The sequence below is a fragment of the Primulina huaijiensis genome, chromosome 15 (assembly GCF_012295235.1).
Source record: "Primulina huaijiensis isolate GDHJ02 chromosome 15, ASM1229523v2, whole genome shotgun sequence".
Lineage (NCBI taxonomy): Eukaryota > Viridiplantae > Streptophyta > Magnoliopsida > Lamiales > Gesneriaceae > Primulina > Primulina huaijiensis.
Window position 1 is genome coordinate 4089098 of NC_133320.1, and position 14165 is coordinate 4103262.

General features: G+C 35.5%; 4 protein-coding genes across 6 annotated transcripts; 3 read left to right on the plus strand and 1 right to left on the minus strand.

Annotated features, from left to right (window-relative positions):
• The first annotated feature begins 1957 nt into the window (after positions 1–1957).
• LOC140959987 (monothiol glutaredoxin-S11-like) lies at positions 1958–2744 on the plus strand. Its single transcript, XM_073418078.1, has one exon. The coding sequence runs from the start codon at positions 2087–2089 to the stop codon at positions 2399–2401; it is 315 nt and encodes a 104-aa protein (XP_073274179.1). The 5' UTR covers positions 1958–2086; the 3' UTR covers positions 2402–2744.
• A 1954-nt stretch (positions 2745–4698) lies between these two features.
• LOC140960578 (membrane-anchored ubiquitin-fold protein 3-like) lies at positions 4699–6973 on the plus strand. Of its 3 annotated transcripts, none has more exons than XM_073418882.1 (4): positions 4699–4859; positions 5515–5735; positions 6276–6440; positions 6648–6973. In XM_073418882.1, the coding sequence occupies exons 2-4, from the start codon at positions 5603–5605 to the stop codon at positions 6815–6817; spliced, it is 468 nt and encodes a 155-aa protein (XP_073274983.1). In that variant the 5' UTR covers positions 4699–4859; positions 5515–5602; the 3' UTR covers positions 6818–6973. The 3 variants fall into 3 exon arrangements, 2 of the variants coding, with proteins under 2 accessions (XP_073274983.1, XP_073274984.1); XM_073418883.1 differs by having other exon boundaries at positions 6652–6973; XR_012172192.1 differs by lacking the exon at positions 5515–5735 and having other exon boundaries at positions 6652–6973.
• Positions 6974–7644: 671 nt separating this feature from the next.
• On the plus strand, positions 7645–10451 carry LOC140960025 (zinc finger protein CONSTANS-LIKE 13). Its single transcript, XM_073418129.1, has 4 exons — positions 7645–8379; positions 9184–9399; positions 9501–9784; positions 10084–10451. The coding sequence occupies exons 1-4, from the start codon at positions 7843–7845 to the stop codon at positions 10205–10207; spliced, it is 1161 nt and encodes a 386-aa protein (XP_073274230.1). The 5' UTR covers positions 7645–7842; the 3' UTR covers positions 10208–10451.
• A 1598-nt stretch (positions 10452–12049) lies between these two features.
• Positions 12050–13925, minus strand: LOC140958844 (protein TRANSPORT INHIBITOR RESPONSE 1-like; the record flags this gene model as incomplete). Its single annotated transcript, XM_073416416.1, has 2 exons — positions 12050–13168; positions 13419–13925. Coding segments are annotated over 2 exons (1296 nt in total), but the record flags the coding sequence as incomplete, so codon positions are not given.
• Between the last annotated feature and the right edge of the window lie 240 nt (positions 13926–14165).

Genomic DNA, 14165 nt, shown 5'->3' on the forward strand with positions numbered 1-14165 from the left:
AGATCTCTGAAATGGGTTACACAAATCATGAGTTATCACTTGAATTTTCGAGCTAAGAGAGTGCTTATTTTTTAGCAGTAGAAACCAATAGAAAGAACAAGAAGATTTCCAGACTTCAACCGAAACTTTCTAGCAAATTATAGTAAGTGGACTTATGTATAAATATCTTGAAACCAGTTTGATGATTTCTGTTTTAAAGCAAAGTATAAGTATTCTTGATTCCTGATATCTGATTTCGAAGCACTGAAACCTAGTGAACTAATGGTAGGAATATATATTATGAACATTACTGATTACTGATTACTGGCCTCACCCCTTAGAGGAGAGAACATATAGGGGACTGATATCAGTTTAGCCATGAAATTCACGAACTTGCTCAGTGCTTACTTGTTAAATTTCTGTTTACTGATTACTGATTACTGATTACTGAATATTAATTTATGTTCTGAAAATAAGAATTCTTGTATATTATTCATATTACTATCTCTGTTAAAAATGGTTTTGAAAACTGGGAGTTATTCCCGCCCCCGCTTACTGAGTGACAACCATATCACTCACCCACCAAACCATCCCAGATAAGAACGATGAAGAAAGGCTAGAAGAAAAGGAGCAGATCCAGTTCTGGGGCTGATGAAGAAGATTGTTAATTCTCAGTTTTATTTATGTTGTTTTCCCATGCATCTGTAAGACATTGTTATGTCTGGTTTGTTTTACATTTCCGCTGTAAAACATTTATTATTTGAGAGTTTGTATCAGACATTGAGATATTCAGTATTTATAAAAAAAAGACTGATTTCTGAATTTTATACTTCTGAGGTTTGTTGTTTTCAAATGTAAATTTGAGAGCAATGCCGGTGTTAACCAACCCCCGTTCCGGGGCGTGACAAATAAAATGTTAGGGAAAACTACAATTTTAGTTTTGTATATTAAATAAAATTCGGGTGACCTATCTATCTCATTTTCTCATGTCAATTATTAGGAGGAAAAGAGCATGTATTCATAAAAAAATTTACATTTAAAACATATAAAAATAGAAACAATTCAAGAAAATTGCCATTGTTCAGTCCATCATATGATTGCAACTATTACCAAGATTCACTACCGAAAGCAATCTCAGATATTCTGGTTCTTCGATATAGCAGTGATAGGAGAATATATATTCTACATCAACTGAAAAGGGATGGTGGAAAATATTAAAATTCACGGATTTGACAGAAGCCCTTTTGAAAACTGGGTTCTTTAATTCGGTGCAATATTAATGGTGACATTTATTTTCTCATTTGCAGAATGATTAGTTTAACTGTAAGGTGAATAGGCGTGCAACGTGGTTTCAAAAATCACCAGTCCGATTCTTTTCAGTGATTGATCTTGACATACATGTATTTTTTTTATTAAATTTATCAGTAGCAAAAGTTTTTGGAGATTACACTGAATGGCTGCATGCACGGTCAAGAATGTTTCCATTACAACAGAATCTATTCAAAAGAGGTGAAAAAGATAGCAACTTCTTGCTCTCCAACAAAATAAACTGTTCATGAAAAATGTTTAGTTCGGATCCAGTATTAATTAACAATTAGTTTGGAAAAGAAAAGGCTGGAAAAAAATTTTCAAGCAAAAAAACGTAAGTTTTCATGGTGATGCAGGCTTTTTCCTATAGTTGAAATCGTGCGAAATGGACGTAGCAATGTTATTGAGACATATAAACATTAGTCTGGTAAATGTTGAAATGCAAAACTCGAAATTTAAAATTTATATTAAAAAAAATATGCTTATTTGTAGTGAGATTTGATCGCCAATATGGTTCCACTCTAGAAATTGGAATCCAGTATCTAAACATAACTTTGGTGTCTTTCTTGAAAAAGTGCCTTTACAGATGTTTTTGGGGCATCCGATCCAGTTATCAGAGACCATTTACCTTCTTTTCAAGGGAAAAAGCACTCCACTCTAACACAATCTTAATTCCTTTATAAATAGAGCAGCAAACTTCTCAAATCTCATGCATTGATTTTATCAAATTTTGTAGCTCTTGTTCCAGTTTTGAAATCCCATCGCACATAAATAATCTACGTCGGATCGGATTCAAGAAATGAATATGGCCGAGAAGATACTAAAACTGGCATCAGAAAACGGTATCATGATCTTCAGCAAGAGCACTTGCTGCTTGTGCTACGCGGTGCAGATGCTGTTCCAAGAACTCCACGTAAAACCTAACATCTACGAAATAGACCGCGACCCCGAGGGGAAGGAAATCGAGAAGGCCTTGATGAGGATGGGATTCAGCGGGCCTATACCCGCAGTTTTCATCAACGGAAAGATGGTCGGTTCAACCAATGAAGTCATGTCTCTCCACTTGAGTGGCTCCTTGATTCCACTGCTCAAACCTTATTGCCAGGCTAATTAATGTGTCCCGAATCGTGCATGCATGCTGATTAATAGAAGGTTTACTGATCTATATATATATATATATATAGATATATATATATAGTAGCAGAATAAATAAGATTCGCTTCTTGCATGACTGTAAACTTAGCTAGTGTACGTACGTGTTTTTAATTATAGATATTGCAGTAGGTTTTGTGTAATTAACTTAGCATGGGCATGTTGTTTATAAGTTTAGCTATGATATGTCGATATGATTTATAAGTACGTAGACTGTTAAATTAATGTATTGTTGGAATATTGAATGAAATGAAGTTGTCTCACATGGGCGGGATGCGGAGCGGTAGCGTGTGGTGTGGTCTCTTGACCATATTAATCTTTTTGGACGAAATTTAGTTGGAAAATAATTTTTAAACTTCGAAATAAAGATTGCACTCATTCGGAAACATTGTATCCCTTGACTTATCACATAAGATTGAGTTCATATCCAGAAAGTTGTGTTCCTTCTCCGCAAATGGAATATGCTACAAATAATCCCTCTATCTACGTTGCTCAATACTTTTCTCATCTTTGCTGCATTTCTTTTATCGTTTATTGTATACTTAAAAGTTCTATATGTTTTCATTTGATGTTATCAACAGGGTAGCACTCTCATGGTAAATCTAATGAACACCATTGTATTAATTTATTTTTTTAATCACTAATTATTCATTTAATTACTAAAACATTCATCATGAGGAATTTATTTGTAAAATTTACTTTTCAATATTTCTTAATATGTGTGAAAACACACACAAACCTAAATATATGGAACGAATGGAGTTCTATAAAAGAAAATTTTGCATGGTAAGTATGTTTCTCTCTTTATAATTGTGATCATCTATGTTATCAAATTTCAATATTATCCATTATCTTCAGATTTTTGACAATTTTAGTCATTTTTCATTAAAAATGCTAATGCGACACGATATATGCCCGTCAACATCACATAAGAAGAAAGTCTAAAATTTTCAAAAAAAAAACATACAAAACAAAACAAAAAAATTAAATTTTCCCTGTATATAATGGAAATTGGGTAACAATTAAATGTAATTTAAAAATGATTTGACATTCAAATTAACTTTTGCATTTAGTGCAACTAATTAAAGCACGTTACCTTGTGGCTTCGAAGATGTGAGAATTAACTAATATGTAGCCAACCTAGAAAAGTATATACAAGAATTTGTAGAGAGAAAAAAAATGAATGGTTTCAAGAATTTAATTAGATTAAAATTTTGGTTGAAGGGGACACATCAAAATAATGCTCCCACTTTTGAGTAATTAAGAAGACATGCAGATTCAGTCGCTTTATCTTCGACAAGGAAAGAAAGATAGGGAGGGATCCAATTCCTCTTGCCTTTTCTATTTACAATGCTCCTTTTTTAATTCGAATCCTGATATTTTGTTTCATATATCAAATAACATAAAATAAATAAATTCATTGATAAATTGATCATATACTCGGAATATTCCAATAATAACAAATAAAAGACACCATGGATTTTTTTTTATTTTGTTTCTCAAGTCCTGTTAAGATTGGAACTTGGAGCTAACTCAACACCAAAAACTAGTTCAAGAGACGATGATTGTCAAAGTCCATATATGGAACTCTCAGGGATTTTATCTAACCGATGTGGTACAACTAATACACCCCCTCACGCCCAAGAATAAACATATGGAGCGTGAAATTTACAAATGATCTAATTATGGACAGAACGAGTGTCACAACTATGGATAATCCAACACATAACGGTAGAACCTGAGCTCTGATACCATGTTAAGATTGGAACTTAGACTTAACTCAAACCCAAAAGTTAGCTCAAGAGGAGAGGATTGTCTAAGTCCATATATACAACTCTCGAGAATTTTATCTAACCGATGTGGGACAACTAACATAATAATGAGGATATTTTTTGAGGAAATGTTTGATAAAATATATATATGTGTGTATTTTTTTTCTATGCTACATCTATGTCGTTTTTCCACGTGTAATGTATTAAATTTTAATATTTGGATTCTCGATGTATCATGTATATTTTTATTAAATTATAATGGACGCACGCACATGATCTATATTTGTTTAGTGTATATATATTCTATTACATTGTCATGAGATCAAAATTCAAAGGCCCAATGCGTATTCATCTTAACCCGGTTCAGTTTTTATTAGCCCGATTTATTGTGCCCGACCCGTATGACACGTGTTTTTGTATTGAATTATAGCTATAGGCGCAAAGGAGAAGTACAAATACAGAAAGTGACGAGAGCTGGTAACCAAAACTCACATAGTCAAACCCCGCCGGAACTCGGATTCTCCCCATCCTCGCCGTTGATCGGACAGTAGTTTATTTAGATAATCTCCTTTCCGTCTCCAGCCGGAGAGTTATTTCCAACTTTACGAATCATTTTCGATCTCTCACTGGATTGGTGTCTTTGATCAGGTAAAATGGTGTCGCTCCCCGCCTTTTTTTCCTTCAAATTTTGTTTTTCGAACTTTTAATTCTTTTGATGCTTCTCTGTCTTTGTTAAAAGAAAATTAATGGAAATTTGTCTTTCTTTGAAGTAGAAAGTAAATGATTTGTGTTATTCAGTCTCAAGTTTCAGTTACTCGGGTTTCCGAGTTTTTATTTCATTTTGAATATCTTCTGAAGAATGAGGGGTTTTGGAGATGTAATTTGATGAACATGGTTTTTTTTTTGTACTTGTTCGGTGTAGTATAGAGATGATTTGTTCGTCGTTTTCTTGTTTTACAGTAGGAGTCTATGGTTTCCGTAATGCAGAGTTTTCTTTGAGTTTTCTTCGTTGGCAGAAACTTTTGAATCATATGAAGTGCTTTCTCGGCCCTCTAATTGGTGAAACAAATGCACAGTTTCTGTTTATGCTTTCTTGGCCCTCTAATTGGTGAAACAAATGCACAGTTTCTGTTTATGTTCTTGATGTTTTCTTGCGAATTGACTGAGGCGTGTAAATCTTGATTGAATATTGCTCGTCGGTTTTTTAAAAATGCAGAGAATGACACCTCCTGTCGACAAATTCGAGCCTTCCGTTGCATTTATCTATATGCATAAAACATTGCTCTGAAATTATTGTTGGCAGGTACGTTTTGTGAGTTCATTTTGTTTACTCGAAGAACAGTAGTCGGTGTCGCATTGGGATTTGGAAAATATAGTAAGGAAGGTCTACTATGGCTGAGGGAGTGCAACAACTTGAACTTAGGTTCAGAATTTTTGATGGAACAGATATATGTCAGGGAAACTACCCATTGTCAACTAATACTGATACTATAAAAGAAAGGCTTATGTCAGAGTGGCCTCAAGGTTGTGATTCTTCTGCTCTAAATTTCAATAAATTCTTGCGGCAAAAAAGAATCTTAGTACACTTAATGTAGTGTCTAGTTTTGTGCTAACAGTATTATGTGCCGTATAGTTTCTTACTGAAGAGAGTGAATGAACTATTGACTGATCGATGCGTCATGGAAATGTGATCCTGCAATGTGGCTTGTGTAATTTTATTTTTTCAATAGACACAAGGTGCTGTGATTCTCTCAGCCTCTCTAGGTCGACATATGGGTTTGGATATTTTGTACTTTTTTTCTGGATGCATAATTATTTAGTTGCATATATATGCCTAGAGGCTTCAAAGAACAAGTTCATGGTTAGAGTTGGTCAAAACCTATCTTATGTGTATCAGTGTGGAGGTTCTTTGGGCCATTTGATCAAGTTCTGTTGTGTGCACTGTGCTAACCATATCTTGAACTTTTTTATGGCTTTCAGTTTGGTTCCGAGCATGACACTTCCATTTGACTGCTTATGATTAAGTTATGGTCGCTTAAAGTTCAAAATTTATGTTTCTTTTAGATAAATCAACCATACCAACTTCCATGGGCGATATGAAAATAATACATGCTGGGGAAATTCTCGAGGACGGAAGGACACTTGCTGAGTCTAGATTATGCGTCATTCTTGGGGAAGTTGTTACAATGCATGTAGTTGTACAACCTCCTGAAGGTAGACGAAGGACCGGTATGTGCCGTTCCCTCCATTTAAGAACAAAAGTTTTCGTATGATATTGTGGCGATGCTACGAATTTTGAGCCTATATATTGTATCAAACACATTCCATATCAATATATGTAAATTCATCTCTTAATTTCATTCTTTGGTGGCACATGAAATGCTTGCTACTCTAGTAGCTGATTGGTGTTTATGCCGCCTTCTTTTTTGGTGCAAGGCAGAAAATCAGGGTCCACGTTGTTGCCCCGTGCTTTAGAACAGAACCCAAATACATACTTGATGCATGCGGGGAATGGAAGACTGACGACTCCAACAGTAGTTTCAGACATATATTCTTTTTTTATAGATAGATTGAATGATCAAAGGAAAATTAATCTCAAGATGTAAAACAAAAAAACAGGGAACATTTTCTTTGAATTTTGGGTTGGTTTCCTATTATTTCTTCTGTATAGTTCCAAAATAAAGATGGATGACCCACAGCACATGAACCAAGTTGGATGTTTGAGAATCTGCTAGAAATGAAAAAGGGTCATTACATTACAGTTGTTGTAGGACTTGTACTGTCTGTGGGTCCTTTATACATAAATATCAAAACTTGCTTGGGACGCAGTACGAAAATGATGTGCCACTCTTATTTCCTGGTTCCAAAATGCCTTTTGCCTTCTTATTTCATTGGGTGCTCCTGTGTGAAAAGAATCCTTAAGACTCTATTACAAGTCCCACTCAAAGTCTAGGACTCTGTTCGATTCGATTACCCTTTTTTTTTTGGTTGAAAAGTAGCTATTTAATATTTTGATGCTATAGGTAGCAATCAAAATAGATTATTACTGTCGTTAATTAATTTATTTATTAATTATTAACTTTTCAAATGTGTAAGTATTCAAGAAAAATAAAATATATTTTTATCACAAATTTTTTTATGAAAACCTTTCACAAATCGATTTTGATCTTCTATATGATCTGTTATATGAAAATATTATTTTTTTCATTTCATCAATCAGTAAAATCATATAACAAAATATCTATTCTAATTTTATTTTGTTACAAGATAGTATAATGATATGAGTATTTGTAGAAGCAAAGTGACAGTTGACCAAAAAAAATGTAAATTATGATCTTGAACATCAACAAATTTAATCTATTTATTGTTAATGAACAACAACGAGAATTTGTGAACAGTTAAAAAAAATTGAAAAGATCACGAGTTTTGACCAATCTTTGTCTAGGTTACACGTGAAAAAGAAAAAAGCGATAAGGTTCTTTTCTCTTCTTCTCACAGAAAGACACTGTTTCCGAAGAATTATTCATCGTCTACTGACGGACTACTGCAAACAATTGGCCAAATCTTATTTCTTTTCCAAGGAACTTATGAACCCGGCTCCAAGAATTGGCGGACCTTGAAATTTCACAGTATGAGAAGTATGGTGGACCAAGAAAGTAACGCATTTTGTGATTATGAAATCCGTCTGTGCGATTTCTGCAACGAATCAACGGCCCTTCTGTATTGCCGGGCTGACTCAGCAAAGCTCTGCTTGAATTGCGATCGTGAGGTGCACTCCACGAACCAGCTTTTCGCCAAACATAGCAGGTGTCTCCTCTGTGATTCGTGCGACTCTTCTCCGGCGTCGATATTTTGCTGCTCAGAATCTGTAGTTCTTTGCCAGAACTGTGATTGGGAGACCCACAAAGATGTGAGGTGTATTCATGATCGTCGCCCGCTTGAATGGTTTAACGGATGCCCTTCTGTGAGTGAGCTGCTGAATATTCTTGGGTTTGAAGAGTTGGGGAAGAAAAGTTTGGATCTTGGTGGTGGAAATGATGAGGAGTGGTCGGATCTGTTGGTGTGGGAAACACCTTCGATAGTGAGTATCGATGATTTGATCGTGTCGAATGATTCCTCCGATTCTGGACATAGATTTCAGGCCATGGGGGTGCCACCTCTGCCTAAGGTCTTCTCCTTGCCCAATTATTTACTTCCTTTGATTAACGTTTTTTATCATGAAGTTTTGAATTTGTTCGATACCAGGAGAAGTTTGGAGTTTAACGGAGTCAGAAGCTGAAACTCTACTGTTATATTATATTATATTCTTTGTTTCTGGATTAGGAGGAGGGTCTGCGTTGTTGCACTGCACTAGTTTTCCCTAGTAGTGTAGTCTATCAAGGATGAGTGCAAGATGTTATCGCGTTCTTAATCACTAATTAGCTGCCATTGAAGCTTAGGTCAGTGATGAGACATGAAATTTAGTGTAGAATGTAGAAGATCGTGTGGCAGCCAGTAGAGCAGAAGGCAATAGATAAAGAGTACCACTGGTGGCTGGAAATTGTTTTCCCCAGATATATTGGTCTTGCTTTTGATCCTTTCTTGTGGATTATTGTCCCTGCAAGAAAACATTGTTTTATCTAATTGAAACGTTGACCATGTCTATCGCTTCGAGTTTACAAAGTCTTTCATTATTGCAAGGTGCTACTTGATGACTTAGTTTTTGTGCATCTGATATATGAGAGTGATTTCTTTGATCTTTTCGGTGACTTAGCAGTTTGTAGGATTTTTTGGGCGTGCTTGTAGTTGTAGGTCTATTGTTCTAATTTTGTGTATAAACTAAGAATTGGAGATTGCATGATTGTCATGGTACACGTTCACTTCTACATTTAGCTCAATATATTCCAATCATACATTTCTAATAATATCTTGTTGTCATTGTTTTCCTCCTTTAGTAAACTTGACCTCTCTTTGGGTATTGTTGCTTGATTAGAATCGAAATGCGACATGTGGTAAATATAAAGAAGAAATACTTTGCCAACTTCGTGAGATGGCGAAGGCAGAACCCAACTACAGCAGTTGCCTGGAATGTATTGACTCTCATGATGAATTTATACCACAAGCACCCGAAAAGTGTCAGTTGATGGACAAGTACAACAGTCCAGGCATGGATAATAACACAGTGCCAACATTTGTTACTTCATACGAGGTAACAATACTCTCCTTTCTTGGGCGAGATAATCAGATAATCGATGATAGTCTTCTTTGAAACAGTGATAGGGAAGACGTGATTTTGCTCTTTGTTTGCAGACAAGTGCATATGAGCAATGTGATTATACCGGTGTAATTCGAGATCAAGGCTTTCATCCTCCCGTTTTGAGTAACTTCATTGAAATAAACCATTTAGTAACAGACAAAGATTCAGACGTTGGCACCAATTTGGGTACTGCAAATGGCTTCATCGAAACGCAGCCCCAAGTTCTTGCGGATTCCAAAATGCTTCAAGTGATTTCTAAAGGTGGTGTCCGGGAATTGAACAGCCAGGAAAGAGAGACTGCCATCTCACGGTACAAAGAGAAAAGGAAAACTCGAAGGTAGAAACTTATAATTTCTCATATTGTAATTATGTGTATCTTCAACAAATAATTTGTGCAAACTCATTCTGCTTCACCCTTTTTTTTTAAACGAGCTTCACCCTTGTTAAAACATGATCAACCGACCAATGATTGAGTTGCAGGTTAAAATAAAATGGAGAGTATTAATAATTCAAAAAACCCCCCCATCTTTACATCATCTGAAGTAATGGTTTCCCATGGTTTAGGCTTTTCATCCTGATCATGACAATAACATTGAAGAAGGTCCGTATGATTAATTCTTTTGCATGTGTTGAAAGGTATAATAAGCAGATCAGATATGAATCGAGGAAGGTGCGTGCAGAAGGCAGGACAAGAATTAAGGGGCGTTTTGCAAAGATGGATCGCTATAACGAAACAAAAGAACAGGTGCTGAGAATTTGATCGGGAAGACATCAAGAAACTTTACCCGACTAAACGTATACACGTGGTGTCTCCCTTCGTATGAACCAAGGTGAATTTGCATCCCTGGGCGAAATAGCCAACCATATTTTGTATGGGAAGAAGTTTGTGTTTAGTTTACCAGTCCATGATAATCAAGAAACATTGGTTTTGTTTCATCCTCTACTTTATGCGCACAAACATACAGTTGTTGTATATGGATCATAGTTTTAGATGCATCATGTTACTGTGTTTAGTCAAAATTTAATTAATATGTTTGAATAATAATAATAATAATAACTAGCGTTCCGTGACACGTTAAAATTTTTTTATTTGATAAATTGTGTAAAATGTATATGTTATTTTAGTAAGATTAGATGAGATTAACTTAGATAGTTTGAATTTTTAAATAAATTAGAAATAAGGTGAAGAAAAAATGGGAAAAAGATAGATGTATAAAAATTACTAGTAAACATACATCAACAAAGATAATATTTGATCGATCAAAGTGTAAATAAATTTTGGTGTCGCGTTCACATATCAATGTTAGTATTGTTTGCTCAATTTTAATAATAATAGTAATAATTTAATACTAATTTTCAAATATGACATTTGTCAAGTTATGTTTAAATATGCATGACATTTGTCGAAGTCAGGCTAAAATAAGTGTCATGACACACATGACTCACCCCACTCAAATTTTGTAGAGAAGAAATATTGTAGAGAAGAAAAATTGGAGAATAAATTAAGTAGAGAAAATGACAAGTTTTAAACAAAATTAATCGGCACAAGTTTGTCATGACAATGATTTTAAAAGTTTTATCACTCAATATCAGTTTTCTTCAATGTAAAAATCACTTAAATTATATTTATAAAAAAATTATCTAGGCTTAGGATTGAAAACCGATATGAAAAAATAAGCTATCGATGTGAAGTTTATATCGTGAGTTCACTACCAAGTTTTTTTCAATTATGGTCTTTTTGGCATTCGGCTTGGAATTTATAGAAAAATTTCATAAACTAGTGATTTACTCATATTTATTACATCATTTTGTGCATTTCACATTTTATTGTTCATATTTTACTATATAGTTTTGGAATTATTGATCCCTGACTGGTTAGCAATCAACTATTGACTGGACGAATAAATGAGCGGAGCCTTGGACAACGATCAATGTATCGGATTGCTAGTCCACTGGACAATGCGGCTTCGGTTCGGAAAGTTAGTTCGATGAATAACTCGAGTATATAATTCATCTTAACAATGTGACTTCGTTCGCAAATATGAGTTCACTTTGTCTCGTAGATGATCAATTGTACAGATTCGACTTGAGTACGTGTGAAATAATGCTATACCGAGAGCCACCTCTTTAGCTCACAATATTTACTTCAGAGTTCTGAATAATCACTGCATTTTATTTGAAAAGATATTTTTGTAAGAATATGTTACTACTAATACATGTCATTTCATATTAATCTATTGCAATGTGATATTACCATTTGACTTGTTATAAATATATATGAAATACTATTGTCTTTCTATTTATTTTAAATTCATATACAAGATTACAAAACTCCATATGAGAAAAAATGTTGTGAAATGAAAATGTTGGGACTTGCTTAGATCGTGACATTGTTGTTAAATTAGTATTTCGGTCATCTGTAAAGAATAAAGATTGTATGCGCTTCTCTTATTGTAAGTTAATAATATCACAAGTCGGTGTACTCACAGTTACCACTCAAGAATTCATGATTTCCTATGACCAAATTGTTGATGTTGGTTTACAACTTCGTAGTTTTGGACCTATGTACAACTCCAGATATGTAAAAGCTACCATGCGTATAGAAACAAATATGTTGCCGGTGTGAAATTGGCTACCAAGCACTTCGAAAACCATCAGGTCTGCAATGGATACAGTTCAAAGTTAAAACATTCTCCACGTACATGTACACTGTTTATTTCCCAGAACCACCATCTGCTGATGGATTGTGGAACAAAATAAAGATACACAGGTATCTGTTTAATCAAATATCAATCTGCGCCTAAATATTTGCACACAGCTGCTACCAAATAGGTTTGAACAATTGGGCCCGACAATTATCGAGACCCGCCCCATTCCTAGAGACAGCCGAGTGTCAAACTAATGGCCTAAGAGTTTGTGTTTCACAAAAACCTCAAGCCTGCCCATCTGCATCCATTGTCCTAACAAAACCAGGCATATCCACCCTTTGTCCGGCAACCGTCCTGTAAACATAAAGTTTCTCTGCAGGGCAGCTTTCGGGCCTAGAATCTAGGAGACCATTCTCGTCTATAACTTCAACATTGAGTCGGGGTATCTTCTGACCGAGTAGCTTGCATGCTCCAAAAGTAACAGAGCAAGAAGACATCCAAAGGGATCGCATTGTCTCCAGCTTCCCAGCATTAGCCAAGAGTGCCTGATCCCCAAATGGGCAGTCTCTGATCTCCAATTTTCGAAGACTTTCACACCCCGACAACACATGATGTAGGCCCAAGTCGCTATCCCCAGCAAAAGCTATAGAGAGCATCTCCAATTTCTTAGCATGTGTCCCAATATATTCAAACACTTTATCTGTGAGGAGGCCAGTGAGAGAGAGGCGACGCAGTTCCTTGCAGTTTTCTACAATAGCCCCAAAACCGTTGTCAAGTGGTTCAAGGTTCAAGTAATCAGGGGATCGAGGATCAAGAATACACAATCGGAAGCGGATCAAATTTGGGCGATTTTTTGCTATTGCAAGCAATGCAGCATTTGACATCTGGCGGCAGAAATATAAAACAGACTGAAGTTTGGGGCAGCCCTCTGATATAGCGACAAGCCCTTGTTCTGTCAAAGATACATTTGGCTCATTTACATAAGGATCTGAAGGAAATACACGAAGCTCTTGCAGGTCCTTGCAAGATGCTGCAATAGCTTCAAGACCAATATCTTCTATGTAATCCAGAACCTGTATAATCAGTTCTTCAATAACTTGACAAATGTAATAGGCAAAGGTGACATGCATGATAGATTGAAGTTTGCAAATACGAAGGAAAGGTAAGAAAACTATAAAATATGTCTAGAAACAAGAGGCCTGTAGCATAAACCATAAACACGGTAGCATCAACATTTTTCCGCCACAAATGCTCTAATATCAAACAATACCGTCACATATCATCATCTGAAACTCCAATAACAAAGTACATTAGATAACTCACCCATAGTCGCTGTAAGTTCCGACATTGGCTAGCAAGCTTGATGAGATCCATGCTCTGAATAGTGGCATAACTCAAATTCAAGGAAGTAATTGTAGAGCAAACACAATACATTGCTGGAACATATGCGGGAACCACATCCCAAAAACCAGACAAGCTTTTGAGTTGCTTGCAAAGTGAAAAGGCATCTGCCAAGTTTGAGAAGATATCCGGGCGAATTTCAGCAAAATAGGCACCAGTACCTAGATCAGACAACTGGGGTGCATGCTGAAGTAGAATAGGTAGCTTCTCAAGGGGTACAGCACGGTTTAGCCTAAGTGTTTTCAGATTTGGGCATCGGACAACCAATCGCTCCAACACAGAAAAATTCACCTCTGACCCCAAGCAAGATATATTAAGAGACTCTAGTGAAGAATAACTGTCCGGAAAATGGGTTAGCCAATGACTACTCAAGTCCTCCACTTCACTCTCCCCCAAGTCTAATTCTCGGAGATTCCTGCATTTTATAAAACATCAATGGCTATACAATTGAATAGTAATAAAATTATTAACGAGACATAGGAGCAAACACTTGCCACTATACCAAAAGCTTTCATTGGTATCCTAACCAACAAGCTTCAACCCATCTCTTGAGTCTTGACAAGGATAATAATGTTCTCAAACAATCTCCATCATAATAATTGAACCAACTTTAACTTGTGTAAATCAAATATATGACATTAATGCTTATTGCAATTCCAAAATATATTA

Coding starts and splice junctions, on each gene's coding strand:
- LOC140959987 (XM_073418078.1), top strand. CDS start 2,087: ATGAATATGGCCGAGAAGATACTAAAACTGGCATCAGAAAACGGTATC.
- LOC140960025 (XM_073418129.1), top strand. CDS start 7,843: ATGAGAAGTATGGTGGACCAAGAAAGTAACGCATTTTGTGATTATGAA. Junction 9,400..9,500: donor CATTTGTTACTTCATACGAG/GTAACAATACTC, acceptor CTTTGTTTGCAG/ACAAGTGCATATGAGCAATG. Junction 9,785..10,083: donor GAGAAAAGGAAAACTCGAAG/GTAGAAACTTAT, acceptor ATGTGTTGAAAG/GTATAATAAGCAGATCAGAT.
- LOC140960578 (XM_073418882.1), top strand. CDS start 5,603: ATGGCTGAGGGAGTGCAACAACTTGAACTTAGGTTCAGAATTTTTGAT. Junction 5,736..6,275: donor TATGTCAGAGTGGCCTCAAG/GTTGTGATTCTT, acceptor TGTTTCTTTTAG/ATAAATCAACCATACCAACT. Junction 6,441..6,647: donor TGAAGGTAGACGAAGGACCG/GTATGTGCCGTT, acceptor TTTTGGTGCAAG/GCAGAAAATCAGGGTCCACG.